General features: G+C 36.3%; 1 protein-coding gene across 1 annotated transcript; it reads right to left on the reverse strand.

Annotated features, from left to right (window-relative positions):
- Positions 1-757: 757 nt before the first annotated feature.
- On the reverse strand, positions 758-1535 carry LOC145049339 (elongation factor 1-beta 2-like; the record flags this gene model as incomplete). Its single annotated transcript, XM_078997758.1, has 4 exons — positions 758-921; positions 1024-1137; positions 1215-1335; positions 1419-1535. Coding segments are annotated over 4 exons (516 nt in total), but the record flags the coding sequence as incomplete, so codon positions are not given.
- Positions 1536-24781: the final 23246 nt, after the last annotated feature.

Below are 24781 nucleotides of genomic sequence, written 5' to 3' on the forward strand. Positions count from 1 at the left end.
AAAAAAAATTGTCAATTAGTGACCAAAACGAAATGGTCACTAACAATATAATGAATCTTCACTAAATGATTTAGTGACCAAAATTTCAGTTGTCACTTTTCGTCACTATAGGTCCGTCATAAAATAAATTAGTGACCAAATATAAACATGGTCACTAAATAGTGACTAAAATATACTCGTCACTAAATCTGTGACGGCCCGCTTCGTCGCTAAATGTTGTCACTAATCAATGAAAGTCGTCACTATTTTATCTACTTCATGACCAATAAAAGTCATCACTATTTTATCCGATTAGTGGCCATAGAAACTGGTCACTAGTTTATCTAATTAGTGGCTATAACAGGTCGTCACTGATTTATCCTATTAGACAACAAAAGGTTAATAATTAAGAAATTATAGAAATATTAAATGTCATTTTTAAAATGAAATATAACAATATCCAATAAGATAAAAGAAAAAGAAAATGATATAAATCTTTACTATACAACAACAATAATCAAATAAATCTTCACATTTACAATATGAAAATTAAATGTCATTTTTTAAAAACTAAATTCATATATTTTAACCAATATTTCAAAAAAAACATATAAAGATCAATGTGGATTAAAAGTAAATTCAGTTGATGACTGTAATTGAGATAACTGGAAATGGCGTCTTTAGTAATTCCAAAAAATCCTTACCATGCAGTATGATTAGTTTCAAATACAATACTAACATGAAACAAGATGATAGAAAACCAAAACTTGTGGCTGCATTATATCTTGTTGAATGCAACAATGTCACAACTCTGCACATACTCATTGATGGACTTAGCTGTAAGTCGATCCTCTATCAGATCATCCACTGAAACAAGATAATGAGCGATGGTCAACATGATCGTCATCTTCTTTATCCCATAACCAATTAGCACATGTTTTGCTACAAAAAAATCAAATGCAACACAACCAATTAAATTTATAGCAGTGTATTTTTATTACTTATTTTTATTTCAATGACATTGATATAATAATAAAACCATACATTCTCCCCAATGAAGGCCTTCTAGTTCAACACTGCAAACAGCCTCCTCCAACTTCTTCATGTCTGTCTCATCATCACATGGCCTTACATCCATAAGAACAGATGATTTCTCACCTAAATAATACATGTAATCATAGAGTTGCTAAAAGAGAAAGAAAATAAATAGAATAAAACAAAGTGAACAAACTCACCCTCTTTCTTCTTTTTTAAAGCTTTTGCTTGATCCCTCGCTTTAGTCGCCTTCTTTTCCTCTCCAGTCTCATCAGCAAAGAGATCAAGGTGATCATCATCTTCAGTTGTAGCTTCAGTTTCCTGAAACATCCACATGGATCAAAACTCATTAAGTTTGGAAAAAGATATATCAAAAAATTAAAGCAAAAGGGAATGTGAAACACACCTTGTGTAGCAACATACTCGTACCATTTACTAGTAGTGGGGTACAAATCGGCACTTGGTCTATCTAAAACAACTGCATAAACCCTAACGTCATCCTTTGTGATTTGATCATTGAATCATGCGATATCGGACTGATATAACTTTTATTCGTTTTGTAATGATGAAGTCGATTGATTAGCAATTGAACAATTGATTAGCAAGAAAGTGATGTATGTGATATGAGAGCAATAGATTTAGCTTCATTGATGGTCAGAGCGGAGAAAAGGTATGGAGTACCCGTTTGACTTCAAGCGGAGAACAGAGGCACGTCAATGGGAGAGTGTGAAGCGACAATTGACCGACGACAATGGACCGACAACGATGGACGAGCAACGATGGTCCGACGACGATGGGCCAACACGATGGTGTTGAATTGGAGATTGTTAGTGTATCGATTTAGGGCAAAAGCAATCTGTAATCAAAATTAGTCTACCTTATTTATAATAATAAAACAATTAATCTGGTGTAAAACGAATATAAAGTTGTAGTTATTTTCAAATAAAAAATATTAATTAAAAATATTTTAATTTTTATTAATTGAAAAATAATATATATATATATATATATATATATATATATATATATATATATATATATATATATATATATATATATATATATATATATATATATATATAAGGAAGAGTTATATGGAAAATGAATGATTAGGGCAACACATATTTGAACCAATGAAAACATGACAACACACACAATAACTTCCACAATACATTATTTGTGAAGAAAGAAATGGACACGTGTTATTTGATTATTGGTTCCGGTAGATGTTGCCCTACTTATTTGTTTTCCATAGAACTCATCCCTATATATATATATATATATATATATATATATATATATATATATATATATATATATATATATATATATATATATATATATATATATATATTCAATGACAACTATTGAGTGTGGTCACTAATTAGTAGTTTTCAATAATAAAAAAGTAGTATTGTATAGTTTTGAATAAGAGTAGTCAGTGACCATTATTTTTGGTCACTAAACCACCAATACAGTGACTACTTTTTTGTTACTAAGTTTCTAATACAATGACCATTATTTTTAGTCACTATATAGTTAACATAGTGACCATTATTTTAGTCACTAAATAGTTGTGATGATATGAAACAAAAATAGTTTAATTTTTTTTCCAATTTAGTGACCGAGTTAGTGATCACCATATAGAATTGATCTTTAAATTTATAGGATTACTAAAATTCAATCACCACTTAACTTGGGTGACTAAAAGATGCTTTCAGTGACTAAATTTTAAAGAGTAACTAATAAGGAATTTTCTTGTAGTGCTGGTCTTGCATTTAAATGACACTTTTTGATGTTATAATACAATGTTAATTCCCACTAGCCTAATACAATAGTCTAATGAGTGGATTGTTAGTTCTCAAAAACCAAAAATCAATCTATTTTTGATAAGATTATTACATGATCTTATTTTTGAATCACTAATAGAAACTCTAGCATTGTGGTTAATTTGGTTGGATGGGTATAAAACTTTTATCTAGTTGTTTCTTCTGTGCAAGGTATAATATGTAACTATATATTAGTTTTTAATAGACAAAACTGCATAATTGGTCCCTATGGTTAGCTGAAAATTGTCATTTCAGTCCAAAAATGTTTGGACTAGCACCAGAGGTCCAAACTTTTCATTTTGTTGCGAGTTTGGTCCAATTTGCTTTAGACTTTTTTATAATGACGATTTTGCCCTTACTTTTTGCTTTTTCAGTTTTTATTTATTTATTTAAATATATTTTACAATTTTCATAATTAAAAATAAAACAAAAAATAAACTACTACTCCAATCCCTACCCCACCCCTCCCCCTCTCTCTCATACCACTACCGGTTATGCTATCACCACCACCGTCGGCCATCAAAACCACTACTACCACCGCCGTTACTCACTGATAACCGCTACTGCCATCGATCACCACCAACACCACAACAACATAAATTGAAACTCAAGAAAACTATGATTATCTAATGAATACAAACATATTTTTCCTGATCTGGCAAATAAAACATTACATTTTTAATCTACAACCTCAAAATCAAGAACAACTAGAGATTTCAACCCATAAGAACAATCAGATAGAGTGTGGAATGCATAAGATAATTATAGGCGAATCTGCACCTGATCTTCTTCGCATGTATGGATCTCTCTGTCTCTCTCTAATCTTCTTCCTCAAAAAACCTTTGTTTCAACGGAGTTGTACCTCTTCGCAAAACCCCTAGAGATGTCATCATCGTCACAACAAAGCTAGCGTCTCCGACGATTTGCTGAAAACCCTAATCGTTGGCGGCATTGGGGTCGGCAGTGGTCCCCCCGGTGAAGATGGACAAATCCTCGACGATAGAGGTGGCTTTACGTTTGCAAATCTTCGGCCGCAATGGAGATGAACCCTCTGATCTAAAAACCGTTTAGTCAAAACCCCAGGTCACTGCCCTTCTCATTTCCGTTTTTGGCTTCAAGCTATGGAGACATTCATCACCGCCACTATCTTCATCTTCGTCGAGGTTTTCAGGCAGGTGGCATTCATCACCGGAGACCTCCCTATGCAACCGCCACCCATCATCTTCTCCGTTTCCTAGATCTGTTCACCAAGCTTCAACGACATAGGGAGAGAGAGATAAAGGGAGTCCTTCGTATTCTCGAATTTCTAGCTCCGATCTACTTCTGTCACTCTTCCTCTCTAAATGTATCTCTTCATCTCCCTTCTATCGGCTTCAAGTGGTGGTGGTGATGTTACCGGCGGTGGCTTTTGGTGATGGTGGTTATGCTTTGATCGACGATGGCTTCAAGTGGGTGTTTACAGAAACAAAAAGGCATATAACAAAGGAGGGGTGTTTATATTTTTCTTTATTATTTATATTTATATACAAACTTAATAAAGAAACTGAAAAAAAAAACAGCAAGGGCAAATCTGTCATTTTATATATTTTCAAAATACTTTTGACCAAACTCGCAACAAAATGAAAAGTTTGGACCTTTGGTGCTAGTCCAAACATTTTTGGACCAAAGTGACAATTTTCAGCTAACCACAGGGATCATTTGTTTTGTCTTTTTAATAAAATTATGACATTCAAAAAAAAAAAAAAGATAACTTGTAGGCATGATTGTCTAATTATTATTTTTCATTATAAAAGATTCCTTTCATTTTTTGAAAATCATTAGTTAGAAAACCCCTATTTTTTCAATATTAATTGTGTAACAACTATTATATTGATATTCATTTTGAATGGGTATTAATCGTGTAACAACTTTTAATTTTGAAAAGAGTGTTAAGTGTTAACATTGTATTTGTGCGTGAAGCCGTGAAGTATTTCTAAAATATGGCATGACATATTTGAAATATCAAATCATTTAATGGATACTGCCGTTCTAAAACAAAAAAAAAAAAAATCATTTAATGGATACGAATAGTCTTAATTAATGACGTAATGTGTTTTCATATGGACGATAAAGCTTATATCCATATCTCCCGGACAAACGTTGAATCTTTTATTTTGAAATCGTATCTAATATTCAGAGGTTGTCTTGGTTTAATACTTTGAATATTTTAGGTAAAAGTACACAAAATAATTAACAAATATCCTAGTTCACACATTGATCGATATGAAAGTTTGAAGGTTGTGAAAGGGGGTGCCTTGTATCATCATAAAAGAAAAGCTTCTTCCTTTCTTTTCTTTGCATGCTTGGACCATTTGGGCCCACCCCAAATGTCAGTCGGAAACAAGTTTTGACTTTTGCTTTGTAGGTTTGTTTGTTCAAACTTTATAAGTAAATATTTTGTAGACAAAAAAGTTGTACGTAATTACGTCTGTCAAAGATAAAGAATATGTTATAATTTATTGCTTGTTATGGGGGTTGAATAATAAATTTCATTAAAAAGTGTAACGGAAAATTTCGAAAGATTGATGAGAAATACAAAACCTAAATACGTGCCAAATAAATTTGCGTCTGTTTAAATAATTTTTAAACAATTATTTACTTATTGGATTCAAAAAATATTAAGATAAATAAGATAATGAGATTCCAAGTTCCAACATCAAAATAACATTCATATTTAAAAGAACATTTTGTGTAGAATAGACTCCGGAGGTGGTTCTTCATTTTGGTGAAAATACAAAGACGTCTTGTCTTGCATTCGCATCAGCTCATCAGGCCAACTCATGATTAAAACTCCCAATATTTTAATGAGACCTCCCCTATAGGAAACACAAACCTTATCCCATGAGCCATCAGTCAAGGTGATAGTTAAAACCTCCAATAAGAACGCTATGTATGATATCACAACCCAATCATATTTTTAGATTGTCATGTCAACGTCATATTATTTTTCTCTCAGACTCTCTTCACCCACAAAACTAATATGAAGTAATAACATACCCATCACACTTTTGATTTTTTTTAATTAAATAAAATATAATTTAATAAAATATACTTATATAAAAGGAAATTACTTCATTAATTATAAAAGAAATACATACTAAATTATATACATAAATAAGAAAAAACATAATCAAAACATTGTAGAATAGTATGTGACGCATAATCATCGTCATTCATAATGTCATCATAATACTAGTTTGAATCATCTACGAACATATCTGATTCTTCATTTGTATCTTTGAACAACTTGTTAAAATTGTTGACAAGGATTCACTTGAACAATAAAGATATGTTCCACCAAATTAGCGCGAAGGTAGTGATGTCCATCTCAATCGTATACTTCCCATTTGTTCGTCATGTACTCCGGCGTACAAATACCTACTCCTTTGATGTTTTAGTAAATCCTCATGTTCATTATAGTGACAAATTGTCTTTCCCTCATCTTTTATAATTATATTATGCAATATGATGCATGCGTCTATCAGACTATTTATTCTTTTTCGCTCGACAAATCGTGTCGGTAATGAGCGTATCCGACAATGTTTCTTAAGAACACCAAAGGTTCACTCGGTATCCTTCCTAGCAAATTCTTAGGCCGACTTAAACTTTATTCACATTTCATCATTGGGAAATGAGAATGATTTATCAAATGTACCTAAATCAAGATAATCCCATCGGTATGATAATACAAACGCATATATGACGTGTCATTTGCTTGAATCAGCACATCATATGATCTCCCAAGGTAGATATCGTTGAATATCGATGATTGGTATATAACATTGATTTCATTGTTGAAAACTGTTGCACCAAAAATGCATGTCATATCTAAAGTGAAGGTTTTTTCTAGGTTACAAGAAAAAGATTTGCACACTGAATTTTTACACATAAACTCTTATGGGCACATGCAACCTAGAACTTCTATGATATTTTTATTATTATAGCAACATACTTTATGAAACATCAGTATAGCAACCTACTAAATTGAAATCTAAGAGGATAAGAAGCATACCTTTAGCAACAACAATTGATACTAGCGACTCTCTTATAGATCTCTTTTGGAAAGACAAGCTCTGATATTGCGGTAGCCTCTAATGTAATCACACCCAAAACCCTAAGAAACCCTAGGATTGATATTTATGAGGGATAGGAGAGGGAGAATTTTGAATTCTATATGGATGTGGCTAGAGATCAGTTTTGATTAGGGTTTGGAGCCTTTATATTTCTATAAGATAACCTTAAAACCCTCGATTTTAATATTAAAATAATAATATTTTAAACATATTCAAATCTTGGTTACTTATCTGATAAAGGAGGCTTCCAAAACCCTTTTATCCTCCACCAAAACCATTCATATGATGTAAGGATCTAGAATTTCTCCCTTGTTCAACTATTGAACAATTACAATTCAATCCTTGTACCTTTTATTAATTCTAATTAATCTAAAATTAATTCCATTTAATTCTGATTAACTCTCAATTAATTATTACTATTTTCAGTTAACTTGTTAATAAATCATTTATTCTCTCTCTTAATATCAATCCAAGCTATTTCCTGGTTATGAGGGAAACCCACAAAGGACTTTACTTTTATTCTTTAAAATTATGCCACTTTAGTTAAGACCTTAAACACCTAATCCAACAGTCTCCCACTTGAATAAGTAGTCAATTACAATTGTAAGTATAACTTCGAATAACCAGTAAAGTGTGGTTTCCAAAGACACTGCTAAACTCTTATCAAATCAAATGTCAGCCCTAAGATAAGTGATCAGCTATCCATTCGTTCTTCAATATATTGTATGGAGATGAGACATGGATATGAATAAATTTTATGGTCAAAGATTCCTTTCCTCGTGTCACACCCCCAAACCGGAACGGCGGAAACGTTCGGGGGCGGATGACTTCATGTGGTAACGTAACAAATGAATACATAGTAAAGAAAGCAATACAACCATCATATATATAATTGAAAGTTCACATTATTAAAAGGTACATGTTCAAAACCAATTACAATATGATGCCAAAATATGAATTTAAACTGGCGTCGCAGCGTCCCTTCTTCAAAAGCTGTTTGTTACCTGTAATTACTGAATCCCTGGGACATACAAGTAGTTTTGAAAGAGTATATCAGCATTTAAGCTGGTGAGTTTCATAAGTATTAAATGACAATGTTTGTATGAAATGAAATGTTTTGTTCTTGTTTGTTTGTTCCTAGAAAATCCTATATTTTCTACTAGCATAAATGTAGCCTTCTTTCAAGACCAATGTTTGTTTCTAGAAAATGTATGTACGTATAAAATTTCCAATACGTCTGAAAAACCCCGTAAATCAATGTGTTCTTAATACTCCATGTGAGTTTTATAACCATGCTATTGGCTAGAAATGCCTATACACAACGTTCTTCAGGCGTTGGAATGTTCTGACGTTTGTCACCCCAAATGGTGGACTGTAGCTAACAGTCAGGGCGCGGGGTTGTCAAGCCCGTATAGATCTATACACAAACACCATGTTCCCCCTCCAAGGGATTCTGGTATATAATACAGGACTTGAAATGTGTACTCGAACGTACGTGAAGTTAATGTCTCACAAAACTTAGTATTAAAACAGATTTACGTGTGAAAATGTTTGTATAAATGATCATCCCCTAAGACTGGGATAGCTATGAAAAACGACGTGAAATCTTTAGATATGCATTTGACAATATTTTACCCTTTGCTCAACAGGATACAAATGGAGTAGAGTTTCATTAAACTATATATGTATATTTTTGATGTAGAAGACAAGTTTGTAAACAAAACATATATATGTATCTTTTCGATGTAGAAGACAAGTTTGTAAACAAAACATATATATGCATATGGTTATATATATGTATAAATTTTAAAAGATGATTTGGTATGTTTCGTAATTGTTGTTCATATTCTTACGTTTTTATTAGAAACTTTGCATGAAATAATCCTTAAGTTTGTTACTAAAGACCTTTTTGTACTTATCACTTTTGTAAAAATGGTAATTAAACTTATTTAAATGATTGTGTTTTAACTTCCTTAATGTATAAACATTGCTCAAAAATGATAGAAGGTGTTAATAAATCTATAAACCACTTTTGACACTTTTACCCTTTACTGTCCCTGTTTTTAGAAAACTCATAGAAAAATCATCGTAAGTTTAAAACTGAATCCGTTACCTCTGGAAGTTTATAAAATGAGTCTACTTTGTTTCTAATTTTTATTATGATTTTTAGTGGTCACAAACTAGTGTGAAAACGAAAATCTTCACAGGCTGGTCCGAAATCACTTCTGAGATGACAGGGAGTTTTATAAAAATCACCATAAATTGTAGAAAAATCGTATGAATGCGTGTGAGTTGTCCTTAGAAAGGTATAAACTTGAACTATTTGCATATTGTACAGTTTTTAAAGATATTAAGTTTAAGATGGTCAAAACAGTCCGTGAACAGGACTCAACTTTTCTGTAGAATGTTGTCATTTAAATTCAAGTTATGTTTAGTGTTCTAACTTGTATCCCCCCCCCCTTTAAAACTTGAAGAAAACATGAAAATGTAGGGGTATGAACTCACCTTATGTGAATACTTGAAGAATGGAACTTTGAAGATGAACTTTTGGTTGTTGGTTTGATGCTCCAAAACAGCCACTCTTTTGGCTATGTTGCTGTCACGAAAATTTCGCAGCAAAAGAGCAAGAAGAAGGGTAGTTTACTCACTGTTTTGAATTAATAATTTTGAGTATCATAACAAGTAACTTCCAGGGGTATTTGGTGGTAAAAATATCAAGCAAAAGGAAGGTGTATATGGGTGAAATGGTGGCTAAAACACAAAAGGGATAGCAGCCCTTTAGTTCATGGTTTTGATGGCTTTGGAAGGAAGTTCTTGTGCTTGAAAATGAGATGAAGGTTGAGAGTAATTCCCTGGAGTATTGGCTGGTCAAATGAGGGTAAAATGAAGAGGAAATTTCGTGGATATGAAGGAGGAAAGAGTGGAAGAGGATAAGGGGACAAAACCTAGACTAGCTTGTCATGGGATGTGAGTTTAAGTGATGTGATCTTTTCTAGCCACTTGCTTCGGTGGTTGCTTAGAGATAGGGTTAGTTAACTAACTAACTACTAGTTATTTAGTTAGCTAGGAGTTCTAGTTAAGGAGAGGGAAGGTCTTAATCTCGAAAATTAGAAGAGGGGTTAAGAAGCATTCTTAGTAAAATGTCTTAAGTGATTAAGCACTTATTAATTAAGTTGGCACTTATCTCCACCAATTCTCTTTTCTTAAGTGAGAGCTTCGAATGACGCAACTTTGATGTTAATGTAATAGTTGATGTTGTATAAGGATTCGATGAATGGTTCTTCCTCTTTGTCTTTCAGTTTGAGGGTGATAAAAAGGACTTCTTTAACGAATATCGAAAACACGAGGCGAATCACCTGTCCCTTATCCAAAATGATAGATAGTGGTATACTCTGCAGTCTCGCAATCTTCTTGTGATATGATCTTGTCAGCTTTTCTATTTTTCTTTGTAGCCTTGGTCGGTAGAAAGTGTGTGGGTTTGGTTGATTTGTCTACGATCGCTCAAGTGGTAGCATGTCCATCCACTGTCCTGGGTAACTTGTCATGGAGTTCATGGTATGACTCATAACTGATTCATCTATTATCTCTTTGTGTTTATAAGTTGTATATAATTAAGATTGAAAAGACAGTCGAATCGGTGATTCTATTCTAAGCCCACATCCAAACAAGGAAAAGGATTTAAAGCGGAATTACCAACCCTAAGTCCGTAGAATCTTAATTATATAGGGTTCCAATATATACACTTAGTAATCATAGATTCACTAGTATGGGTCCATAGTCTCTACTTGAGTGGGGTGATTAACTTGGGTGAGATTACATTTTCAACAACCCTTTTCCACAACTACTGCACTTAGGTTGATTTTTGAACTCAGGTTGTCGTACGGATGGTATTCCCTGGAGATCTTATCGGAATATATCGAGAAGGTTACAGGATTTTTCAACATCCATGATGTCTTTCTCTTCTTGTTTCTTATCCACAGCACAGGCTAGGACGGCATGGTACCTCCTGTATAGGTACTTCTGAGTCTTGTTGTAAAAGGTGAGTCGGGGGATTGTGTCCGGTTTGTCGCCATAGACAACGAGGGTTCTATTACTCGATGGGTTTAGGCAAATGGCCTTTTCTTAATATATGACATCGGTATGGTGAGGAAACTAACTAATACGTTGTTAAAATGAAAATGTTGTAAATTTTTATTGTGACCGGTGTTAGGATTATTTGAACGAATTGGTTGATTTAGTGTTAGAGTGCACCCTATGTACACGTCTCTAGTGCTTTTGATTATTCCAATTCTACTGTAAATATTTCGATTAAGTTTTTGAGGTTTTTGGTTGAGAAATTGATTAAATCTACGACTCACAATGCTCCTCTCTGCGTTGCTATTATATAGTATCCATGCATATGTGCTATCGGGAATGAACGTACCGTAATCTCAGCGGGGTTTATTACTGCTTTCGCACGCTCTGTTGCTCAAACACTTTCGACGCTCCTAACATCTTTGTTTTTAGTCTCCGGGAACTCCTTTATGAAATGCCCTACTTCTCCACATCTGTAGCAAGTCCGACCCATCCCGGCTTTTGTGTTCTGGGTGGTCTGTTGAGCCGGCACCCTACAGAAATTTGTGGTATGCCCCTTTTCATTACAGTTCTTGCAGTGCATTTCCCTGCACTTTCCTTTGTGATGAAAGCTACACTTGGTGCATTTTGGCAGGTTTCCAACATATGGTCTTGTCGGCACTGAGGTAGTAGGGATGGTGGTGGTATGGAATGTCACTGTTTGTTGTCTTTTGGTAGGTCCTTGATTTGGGGCGTCGTTGCAGGAACATACTCGGGGTGTCCCTGGTTGTTATTACGATTGGAACTTTCAGCGCCGTTCCCACTTTTGTTTGTGTTGTTAGCGCCGAGGTGTGCCATGATGTGACATCCCCAAAATCTCGGCCAGAAAAGACCGATTTTTATTTATGCTTTTAAAATATTTTCAGAGTAAATCCTTTTGATTTGAAAGAGTTGCAGAATTTGTTCCCAAAAACAAAACATGATAAAACAATGTGTACCAAAGCATTTCATAAAAGAAATGTATTTTTCATTATATAATCAAAACTCGGGGTGTCATGTTCCGATACAGACCAATAAGCATAAACGATAACATTACAAGTCATTCAACAAATATATACATATACAGACTTGTAAACAAAACAACTTGATGGTTCATCCATCTTATGCCCTCGCGCCACTTCCTGTAATACAAATTAAAACTGAGTGGGTCAGGCTTGGGAGCCTGGTGAGCATATAGGGTTTTCAACCCACAATAAATAATCATATTTAATTTTCACCAACCAACAATAACCCAATTACCAATTCCCGTTATTCTCACTTTATGTCCCTAAAACAACTAACATAAGGGACCTAGTCTAAGAATATTTCATCGGGGCGACAACACATGCTTCGGGGGTACCTCAGCAATATAAGTCAAATAAGGCAACCATGAGGGGGATGGAGTACAGTGAATGAACACCCAAGTTCATTAACACCTACAGGTGGCGAACCTGCTAATGTTTCCACAAGATTGTCTAGAATAGCCTGTGGTCGTCATCTAAACTCCGCTAGACGACTAAATCAAACGACAACGAGGCCTCTCATCTGTTTATTACACACCAACTATCTACCCTTGTTCTACCCAACATATTAGTAGATAAAAATATACATTTTTATACATAGATAAAAACCTGTATAGCATGCTTTGATCAACACATATTTCACATAACAGATGAGGCATACACACATAACACATATTTCATAGAGAATAACTCAGATCTATGAGATAGAAGAGAGTGAATATACATTCACACATATAACAACAAAATATATACACATAGCACGTATTTTATATAAAATACTTTATAATAATGTGTTGGAAGAAGGTAACTACACACTCACACCTATAAACAACAATATACTTAATACACTCGAACCAAACTTGTATTATTATCGTGTTTATGAAAGGTAGTATACACTCACTTGATCAGAAGATGATCGGACAGCACTACGACTTGCAGAAGTAGTAATCCTCAGCAGATCTGGAAGATCTTCACAAAAATCGAACTTCTCGCGGACAGAGCTTCGGCTCGGGAACCGCACTTCTCGGGATCTTCGGGATCTCGGGACTTGCCTCGGGGCTCGAGTATGATACCGGGGCTTCGGGGTATTTCTGGCATGCAAAACGATACAAAACGGGAGAGAGAAGAGAGAAAATGAACAAAAGAATCGGCTGCCTTCGGATCCTATTTATAGGAGGCTGGAGCCTCGGAGTACGCGGGGCGTACTGCCCAAAACGTCATTGCTTACGTATCCGAAGTGCTCGAGTGCGAGTATCGACATCCCTCGGTGTACGCGGGGCGTACTTCGGATCAGATTGTTGACTCCTCTTCGGATAATGCCTCCGAATTAAAGATTAAAAATAAATACAAATTATTTAATAAATTTCGGAAATTTATATCTTCTTCATACGAACTCCGTTTTCGACGTTCTTTATATCCACGCGAAGGTGAGACTACGCTCTACAACTTTCATTTAGACTCTGTCGGCTAATTTCGAATTTATTTTTTATTATTTATTTTTAATAGGCCGCGACAGAAAAGCTTCGTTATAAATTCATAACTTCTTCGTTTGACGTCCGTTCTCGCCTAACTTTTTATCGCTTTGATACCACCAATGAGATCTTCAATTCTCGTTTAGATTGCTTCGACTAAAAACCGCTCGATCTCAAATCGAGTATTTCGGGCTGCACACCGCTAAGCCGAAACTTCGATAAATCATAACTTCCTCATACGAAGTCAGATTTGGGCGTTCTATGTATATATATATATATATATATATATATATATATATATATATTCGGAAACCTCGTTTCAACTACTACCACATCAACCAAAGATATCAAGTTTATTTTATGCTTTAATTTTGACGCTTATTTTTATTCTTAATTAATCAAACCACATAATTAAGCAATTAAGTACAAAACACATAATACTCAAATAATACACTTATTATTTCAAAACGGGTTACAAAGGTTAACCTAGACTATTACATTGCTAAAAATGGCAAGCCTGGAAACACAGGCATTACAATTCTCTCCACCTTAGAATGATTCCGTCCCCGGAATCATACATCAACAAACAAATGCGGATAGTGACTCAACATGTCACTCTCCATCTCCCAGGTGAGATTTGGCCCATTCGTGTGTTTCCATCGGACAAGCACTAACCCAACCATTTTGTGTCGCAACTTCTTAGTCTTTCGGTCAACAATTGCCTCTGGTTCTTCAATCAACCTTTTGTTCTCATCAATTCTTAATTCAGAAATTGGAATTATGTCAGGAACTTCTCCCGTGAACTTCCTCAAATAACACACATGAAAAGTGTTGTGAATTCCATTCAGTTCCTCTGGTAGTTCAAGCTTGTAAGCTTGGTTCCCAATCCTCTGAAGAACTTTAAACGGTCCAATAAACCTTGGACTCAACTTTCCCCTTTTACCAAATCTTATAAGTCCCTTCCACGGCGAGACTTTAAGCAAAACCGAATCTCCAATTTCAAAAGTCATCGGTCTTTGCTTCTTGTCAGCATAGCTCTTTTGACGATCTTGAGCTGCTAACATTCTTTCCCTAATTATTTTCAACTTTTCAGCAGTTTGATGAACCATCTCCGGTCCCATAAACTGCTTTTTCCCAGCCTCAAGCCAACAAGACGGCATACGACACTTCTGTCCATACAAAGCTTGATAAGGTGCCATCTTAATGCTCGAGTGGAAACTATTATTATAGGAAAATTCTACCAAAGGTAAATGTTCATCCCAATTACCTAGGAATTCCAAGGTACATGCTCTCAGCATATCTTCAAGTTTTTGTATCGTTCTTTCACTCTGACCATCAGTCTGCGGATGGTAAGCTGTGCTTAAACATAACTTGGTACCCAATTTCTCTTGTAGACTTTTCCAAAACCTTGAGGTGAAACGGCTATCACGATCCGATACAATCGTTAACGGAACACCGTGAAGCCTCACAATTTCCTTCACATAAGAATTCGCAAGCTTTTCCATAGACCATTTTCCCTGGCCGCTATGAAATGCGCACTCTTAGTGAATCGATCTACGACCACCCAAATCATGTCGTGACCATTCTTTGTTCTGGGCAGTTTAGTGACAAAATCCATAGCAATGTCTTCCCACTTACCCATAGGCACAGACAATGGTTCTAAACTCCCGTAAGGTTTCTGATGTTGTGTCTTGACTCTCGCACAAGTCACACACTCGGCCACATACTTTGCAACATCAAGCTTCATCGTCGGCCACCAGTAGTAGGGTTTCAGGTCCCTATACATTTTAGTGCTACCAGGATGAATTGAGTACATGGTTTTGTGAGCTTCTTCCATCAGAAGATCCCTAATTCCTCCTGACTTAGGTACCCAAATACGATCTTGGAATACCTTCAGTCCATGACCGTTTGTACCAAACACCAACGTTTTACCCAAACGTTCCTCCTTTCGGTCATTTTTCTCAAGATTGACCTTCCGACTGAGAGCATCAACAACAACATTAGCTTTACCGGGGTGGTAAAGTATCTTGCAGTCGTAGTCTTTAAGTAATTCTAGCCAGCGTCGTTGCCTCATATTCAATTCTTTCTGATTAAAGAGATATTGAAGACTCTTATGATCAGTGAAAAGTTTGCACTTCGTGCCATAGAGGTAATGCCTCCATATTTTCAGAGCGAAAACTACCGCTGCCAACTCCAAATCATGAGTCGGGTAATTCTTTTCATGCTCTTTCAGCTGTCGAGACGCATATGCTATCACCTTTTCTCTTTGGGTCAAAACACAACCCAATCCAACACCAGACGCATCGCTATAAACAGCGAAGTCTTCAACTCCATCGGGTAGAGAAAGTATCGGTGCCTCGCATAGCTTCTTCTTTAACTTCTCGAATGCTTCTCTATGCTTATCACTCCAAGCATAAGTAGCTCCTTTGTGGGTCAAAGCTGTTAATGGAGTAGTAATTGAAGAAAAGCCTTGGATAAACCTGCGGTAATATCCGGCTAATCCTAAAAAGCTTCGAACCTCCGTGGGACTTTTCGGTTGTTCCCACTTCGTCACAGCTTCGATCTTCGCTGGATCAACCATTATCCCTTCTTGGTTGACCACGTGACCCAAGAATTGGACTTCACGAATCCAAAAATCACATTTGGAGAACTTTGCATAAAGCTTCTCCTTCCTCAAAACTTCTAACACTTCTCGCAAGTGTCTGCCATGCTCCTCCTAGCTTTTCGAGTAAATCAGAATGTCGTCTATGAACACTATCACGGATTTATCAAGGAGCGGATTACAAACCCTATTCATCAAATCCATGAATGCTGCCAGAGCATTGGTTAGTCCAAACGACATAACCAAGAACTCGTAGTGTCCATATCTAGTTCTGAATGCAGTCTTCTCGATATCTTGCTCTCTTACTTTTAGCTGATGATATCCTGACCTCAGATCGATCTTCGAGAAATAGCTCGAACCTTGCAATTGATCAAATAGGTCATCAATCCTCGGCAACGGATATCTATTCTTTATTGTTGCCATGTTCAGCTCTCTGTAATCGATGCACATTCTCATACTTCCATCTTTCTTCTTCACAAATAGCACCGGAGCTCCCCAGGGCGATGAACTAGGTCTAATGAAACCTTTGTCCAATAACTCCTGAAGTTGCATCATCAGCTCCTTCATCTTCGTTGGTGCTAATCGATAAGGTGCTTTTGCTATTGGCGTGGTTCCTGGTAACAAGTCTATTCTGAACTCCACTTGTCTATCAGGTGGCAATCCAGGAAGATCCTCAGGGAATACTTCCGGATAATCACACACCACTGGAATGCTCTGCATCACCTTCTTTTCTTTCTTAGCATCAATCACAAATGCTAAATATGATGTACATCCCTTGGTCAAACACTTTCTGGCTTTCATTAGAGAAATGATCCCAGAATTCACTCGCCGTTTGTCCCCATACACCATAAACGAATCTTTTCCAGGCGAGTTTACTTTAACTATCTTCTTCTTGCACAAAATTTCGGCATCATTGGTGCTAAGCCAATTCATTCCCAACACGATGTCGAAACCATTAAGTTCGATAGGCAATAACGCCTCGTGAAACTTATTCCCATTAAGGTCGATTAAGATGTCTTTCATATGATGGCTAACAGGTACAAACTTGCCACTAGCTACTTCAACTAATAAAGCATTATCTAGTCTAGCAACAGGCAAAGCTAGCTTTCTACCAAACTCATGCGAAATAAAGGAGTAGTTGGCTCCAGAATCAAACAATATATGAGCAGGTAATTCATTTACGAGAAAGGTACTTGAAGCGACATCAGCTTCATCCTTCGCAGCCTCAAGTGTCATCTGGAAGGCTCTCGCCTTCGTCTTTAGTGGAATGTTGGGCTTTGCTGCCTCCTTCTTCCTCGGACAGTCTTTCAAAATGTTCCCCTCTTCATTACAACCAAAACACATCCTTTTGTTGTTCGGACATTCATTGGCAAAATGTCCAACCTTTCCACACTTGTAGCAGGTCACATCCTCGCTACATTTCCCCAAGTGCTTTTTCTTACACTTATCACACCACTTTGCTTCGCCTCCTTTTCCTCCAAACTTTTTCGAATCAGATTTCGAAAATTTGCTCTTCTTACTGGAACTAGATGTTCCCTCAAACTTTCTTTTCTCACCAACCTCAACCTTGACGGTGGTTCTTCCCTTTATCATGTTCTCAACAGACTTGGCAGCCCAGATAGCTGCCTCTAGAGTAAGTGCCTGACGTACTGGCACCTCGTACTCCCATGGGAGTCCCTTCGCATACCGATCCACCCTTGTCAGCTCGTCTGGAACGATACGCAAGGAAAACTCCATCTTGTCGGTGAAGCTATTGGTGTATTCATCAACTGACATGCTGCCTTTCGTCAATGTCAGGAAATTGTTCTCCAACTCCAACAAATTTTGAGCCGAACAGAACTTGCGCTTGAACTGCGCCAAGAATTCTGCCCATGACAATTGCAGTGGCTCATTAGGGCTTAAGGTCTTCCCTAGAGTGTTCCACCAACGAACGGCTCCACCTCGGAATTGACGCACAACATAGATAGTCTACAATTTACCTCTGCAACCACAAGTCATGAAGGCTAGCTCCATTTCAGAGATCCAATCCATAACCCCAATCGGATCCTCCTTTCCATTGAAGGTCGATGGTTTGCAACTCAAAAAGTCCTTGTACTTGCATCCCATTCCATCATTCCTTCCTTCACAGTTATCTTGCTTAACTATCGGTGGGTTGGCTGGACCAACAGACCCACTGAAGTTTCCACCTTCCGAGTGCCCTTCATTTAATTCAGGCTCTTCCACACGAATCGACAGTTCTTCACGATTTTGTTGAAGCAACTGTCTAGTTTCATCCATCTGACGATCCAACATTGTCTGAATCATCAATTGCACACCAGCCATGGTTATTGGCTCAGGTGCTGCTGCTACGATAGGTACTTGCTCAATCACTGATGGTTGATTCCTGTTTTCGTCAGCATTTGCAACTCCACTTCTTGTTCTCACCATTTTGATCTACACACCGAATAAGGTGAAATTAGATCCTCAATCATGATAGATAATCAATTCATCCTTATCACTCCGAAACGTTCACATGCTAGTTCTAATATCGTAGACGTACGCTTAGAATCCTACACACATAAGGTTTCTAGATCCGGTCGGCAACAGACCATAGATCCGAACAAATAATATCATATATGGCAACATATAACATTTAGCACATAAAGCATTTTAGGCAACTTTCCTAAAATAAACTAGTGCTCGTGTCTAAACCACAACAGACACACATCTCAAAACTTCATTTAGCATTCTAAGTTTAAGTCTAGAAATCCTACAAATTCCTAGTTCGCTTAAACTAATGATTTGATACCAACTGTGACATCCCCAAAATCTCGGCCAGAAAAGACCGATTTTCATTTATGCTTTTAAAATATTTTCAGAGTAAATCCTTTTGATTTGAAAGAGTTGCGGAATTTGTTCCCAAAAACAAAACATGATAAAACAATGTTTACCAAAGCATTTCATAAAAGAAATGTATTTTTCATTATATAATCAAAACTCGGGGTGTAATGTTCCGATACAGACCAATAAGCATAAACGATAACATTACAAGTCATTCAACAAATATATACATATACAGACTTGTAAACAAAACAACTTGATGGTTCATCCATCTTATGCCCTCGCGCCACTTCCTGTAATACAAATTAAAACTGAGTGGGTCAGGCTTGGGAGCCTGGTGAGCATATAGGGTTTTCAACCCACAATAAATAATCATATTTAATTTTCACCAACCAACAATAACCCAATTACCCATTCCCGTTATTCTCACTTTATATCTCTAAAACAACTAACATAAGGGACCTAGTCTAAGAATATTTCATCGGGGCGACAACACATGCTTCGGGGGTACCTCAGCAATATAAGTCAAATAAGGCAACCATGAGGGGGATGGAGTACAGCGAATGAACACCCAAGTTCATTAACACCTACAGGTGGCGAACCTGCTAATGTTTCCACAAGACTGTCTAGAATAGCCCGTGGTCGAAATCTAAACTTCGCTAGACGACTAAATCAAACAACAACGAGGCCTCTCATCTGTTTATTACACACCAACTATCTACCCATGTTCTACCCAACATATTAGTAGATAAAAATATACATTTTTATACATAGATAAAAACCTGTATAGCATGCTTTGATCAACACATATTTCACATAACAGATGAGGCACACACACACATAACACATATTTCATAAAGAATAACTCAGATCTATGAGATAGAAGATAGTGAATATACATTCACACATATAACAACAAAATATATACACATAGCACGTATTTTATATAAAATACTTTATAATAATGTGTTGGAAGAAGGTAACTACACACTCACACCTATAAACAACAATATACTTAATACACTCGAACCAAACTTGTATTATTATCGTGTTTATGAAAGGTAGTATACACTCACTTGATCAGAAGATGATCGGACAGCACTACGACTTGCAGAAGTAGTAATCCTCAGCAGATCTGGAAGATCTTCACAAAAATCGAACTTCTCGCGGACAGAGCTTCGGCTCGGGAACCGCACTTCTCGGGATCTTCGGGATCTCGGGACTTGCCTCGGGGCTCGAGTATGATACCGGGGCTTCGGGGTATTTCTGGCATGCAAAACGATGCAAAACAGGAGAGAGAAGAGAGAAAATGAACAAAAGAATCGGCTGCCTTCGGATCCTATTTATAGGAGGCTGGAGCCTCGGAGTACGCGGGGCGTACTGCGTTACGCGGGGCGTACTGCCCAAAACGTCATTGCTTACGTATCCGAAGTGCTCGAGTGCGATTGTCGACATCCCTCGGTGTACGCGGGGCGCACACGAGTACGCGGAGCGTACTTCGGATCGGATTGATGACTCCTCTTCGGATAATGCCTCCGAATTAAAGATTAAAAATAAATACAAATTATTTAATAAATTTCGGAAATTCATATCTTCTTCATACGAACTCCGTTTTCGACGTTCTTTATATCCACGCGAAGGTGAGACTACGCTCTACAACTTTCGTTTAGACTCCGTCGGCTAATTTCGAGTTTATTTTTTATTATTTATTTTTAATAGGCCGCGACAGAAAAAACTTCGTTATAAATTCATAACTTCTTCGTTTGACGTCCGTTCTCGCCTAACTTTTTATCGCTTTGATACCACCAATGAGATCTTCAATTATCGTTTAGATTGCTTCGACTAAAAACCGCTCGATCTCAAATCGAGTATTTCGGGCTGCACACCGCTAAGCCGAAACTTCGATAAATCATAACTTCCTCATACGAAGTCAGATTTGGGCGTTCTATATATATATATATATATTCGGAAACCTCGTTTCAACTACTACCACATCAACCAAAGATATCAAGTTTATTTTATGCTTTAATTTTGACGCTTATTTTTATTCTTAATTAATCAAACCATATAATTAAGCAATTAAGCACAAAACACATAATACTCAAATAATACACTCTTATTATTTCAAAACGGGTTACAAAGGTTAACCTAGACTATTACATTGCTAAAAATGGCAAGCCCGGAAATACAGGCGTTACACATGACTGCTGTCACGATGGCTGTTACCACAATTTGAAATGTTGTAGGGTCTATTTATAGAACTAGTGTTACACCAGTATGCTGATTACCTTCATGTGTCGGCATGATTCTATTTCGCGAGTGGCCTCCTCTGTTCTCAGTTCTGTGATGACTGTCCAGGTTGTAGCTGTAAGGGTTCTTTGTCCTATAACGACTATCTCCTTTTCTAAGGAGTGTAGGTGATCCGTATTGTTCTCTTGATCTGCTTGCCGGTCTATGGGTGCTATGGCCCGAAGTACGGTGAAGTGAGTTTATGTCGGTTGTGGATCATCGGTTGTCCTCTCCAGTCTATATGTGTGGCTAGGTAGTTAATTGCGGGTTGCTTCCTGAAATGACAGGTGGAGGTTCTCATACTCCTCTTGATAGGGTAAGGTTTATTGATTGTATCTCCCGAACTTCTTTCTCCATCTGGTCCCTTCTCGGAAATCTTCTTCCTCGTATTTCATCTATTGGTACTCTTCGAAATCTTCTTCTGGATCCTTCTTGATCCATCTATTGGCTTCGGTGGTAGGATAGTAGGGGTCTATGTGGAGATGAAGTCTAACTAATATGCCTATTCGAGAATAAGGGTAACAAGCATACGAAGAATCTAAGTGTGTGGTTCTATTGTAACGCAAAATACTCCTATAGTATTTTAAATTTGTATGTTAAAGTTTTCTTTGTATGGTTTGTTGGTAAGTTTTAGACTCGTCATCCACTACGACCATTCCTCGGCATACGTTGGTCACCTCTTGGATAAATATAGTTGATCAGGCTATATTCATCCCAGACATGATTACATACCCCGAGGCTTACTCGCAGTGTTTAACTTATTTTAATACTTTTTGTTTTGTTGCCAATATGACTCCTTACTAGTATGTTTGTATGCACTTACATTTTTCGTGAAATCTCGGTCCATTCCTAGTCCTTCTATGGTTGCCTTGTGTATACATGTCATATACAGTCAAGATTAAATAGTCAGTTGAATAAGTGATCTTACCTTATATCCACATCCAAACAAGGAAAAGGAAGTAAAGTGAAAATCACAAATTCTAAGTCTATAAAACTTTTAGTATATACCACCTTAACATATACACTTAGCAAACATAGACTTAACAACAAAGGACCCCTAATGTTCCTGTTTTGAAATAGTTAAGACAGAGAGTTTTAGTCCCTATGTATTTATAGTTTGTATATCTTATGTGGTTTGATATACTTAGCTCACTATAAACAATGCTCTGATACCAATCTGTCACACCCCCAAACCGGAACGGCGGAAACGTTCGGGGGCGGATGACTTCATGTGGTAACGTAACAAATGAATACATAGTAAAGAAAGCAATACAACCATCATATATATAATTGAAATTTTACATTGTTAAAAGGTACATGTTCAAAACCAATTACAATATGATGCCAAAATATGAATTTAAACTGGCGCCGCAGCGTCCCTTCTTCAAAAGCTGTTTGTTACCTGTAATTACTGAATCCCTGGGACATACAAGTAGTTTCGAAAGAGTAGATCAGCATTTAAGCTGGTGAGTTTCATAAGTATTAAATGACAATGTTTGTATGAAATGAAATGTTTTGTTCTTGTTTGTTTGTTCCTAGAAAATCCTATATTTTCTACTAGCATAAATGTAGCCTTTTTTCAAGACTAATGTTTGTTTCTAGAAAATGTATGTACGTATAAAATTTCCAATATGTCTGAAAAACCCCGTAATTCAATGTGTTCTTAATACTCCATGTGAGTTTTATAACCATGCTATTGACTAGAAATGCCTATACACAACGTTCTTCAGGCGTTGGAATGTTCTGACGTTTGTCACCCCAAATGGTGGACTGTAGCTAATAGTCAGGGCGCGGGATTGTCAAGCCCGTATAGATCTATACACAAACACCATGCTCCCCCTCCAAGGGATTCTAGTATATAATACAGGAATTTAAATGTGTACTCGAACGTACGTGAAGTTAATGTCTCACAAAACTTAGTATAAAAACAGATTTACGTGTGAAAATGTTTGTATAAATGATCACCCCCTAAGACTGGGATAGCTATGAAAAACGACGTGAAATCTTTAGATATGCATTTGACAATATTTTACCCTTTGCTCAACAAGATACAATTGGAGTAGAGTTTCGTAAACTATATATGTATATTTTTGATGTAGAAGACAAGTTTGTAAACAAAACATATATATCCATATGGTTATCTATATATATATATATATATATATATATATATATATATATATATATATATATATATATATATATATATATATATATATGTATAAATTTTAAAAGATGATTTGGTATGTTTCATAATTGTTGTTCATATTCTTACGTTTTTATTAGAAACTTTGCATGAAATAATCCTTAAGTTCGTTACTAAAGACCTTTTTGTACTTATCACTTTTCTAAAAATGGTAATTAAACATATTTAAATGATTGTGTTTTAACTTCCTTAATGTATAAACATTGCTCAAAAATGTTAGAAGGTGTTAATAAATCAATAAACCACTTTTGACACTTTTACCCTTTACTGTCCCTGTTTTTAGAAAACTCATAGAAAAATCATCATAAGTCAAAAACTGAATCCGTCACCTCTGGAAGTTTATAAAATGATTCAACTATGTTTCTAATTTTTATTATGATTTTTAGTGGTCTCAAACTAGTGTGAAAATGAACATCTTCACAGGCTGGTCTGAAATCACTTCTGAGATGACAGGGAGTTTTATAAAAATCGCCATAAATTGTAGAAAAATCGTATGAACGCATGCGAGTTGTCATTAGAAAGGTATAAACATGAACTATTTGCATATTGTACAGTTTTTAAAGATATTAAGTTTAAGATGGTCAAAACAGTCCGTGAACAGGACTCAACTTTTCTGTAGAATGTTGTCATTTAAATTCAAGTTATGTTTAGTGTTCTAACTTGTATCCCCCCCCTTTAAAACTTGAAGAAAACATGAAAATGTAGGGGTATGAACTCACCTTATGTGAATACTTGAAGAATGGAAGGTTGAAGATGAACTTTTGGTTGTTGGTTTGATGCTCCAAAACAGCCACTATTTTGGCTATGTTGCTGTCACGAAAATTTCGCAGCAAAAGAGAAAGAAAAAGGGTAGTTTACTCACTATTTTGAATCAATAATTTTGAGTATCACAACAAGTAACTTCCAGGGGTATTTGGTGGTAAAAATATCAAGCAAAAGGAAGGTGTATATGGGTGAAATGGTGGCTGAAACACAAAAGGGACAGCAGCCCTTTAGTTCATGGTTTTGATGGCTTTGGAAGGAAGTTCTTGTGCTTGAAAATGAGATGAAGGTTGAGAGTAATTCCATGGAGTATTGGCTGGTAAAATGAGGGTAAAATGAAGAGGAAATTTCGTGGATATGAAGGAGGAAAGAGTGGAAGAGGATAAGGGGACAAAACCTAGACTAGCTTGTGATGGGATGTGAGTTTAAATGATGTGATCTTGTCTAGCCACTTGCTTGGGTGGTTGCTTAGAGATAGGGTTAGTTAACTAACTAACTACTAGTTATTTAGTTAGTTAGTAGTTCTAGTTAAGGAGAGGGAAGGTCTTAATCTCGAAAATT

This window comes from Lactuca serriola, chromosome 5, assembly GCF_051521515.1.
Source record: "Lactuca serriola cultivar US96UC23 chromosome 5, Lser_US96UC23_V15, whole genome shotgun sequence".
Classification (NCBI taxonomy): Eukaryota; Viridiplantae; Streptophyta; class Magnoliopsida; order Asterales; family Asteraceae; genus Lactuca; species Lactuca serriola.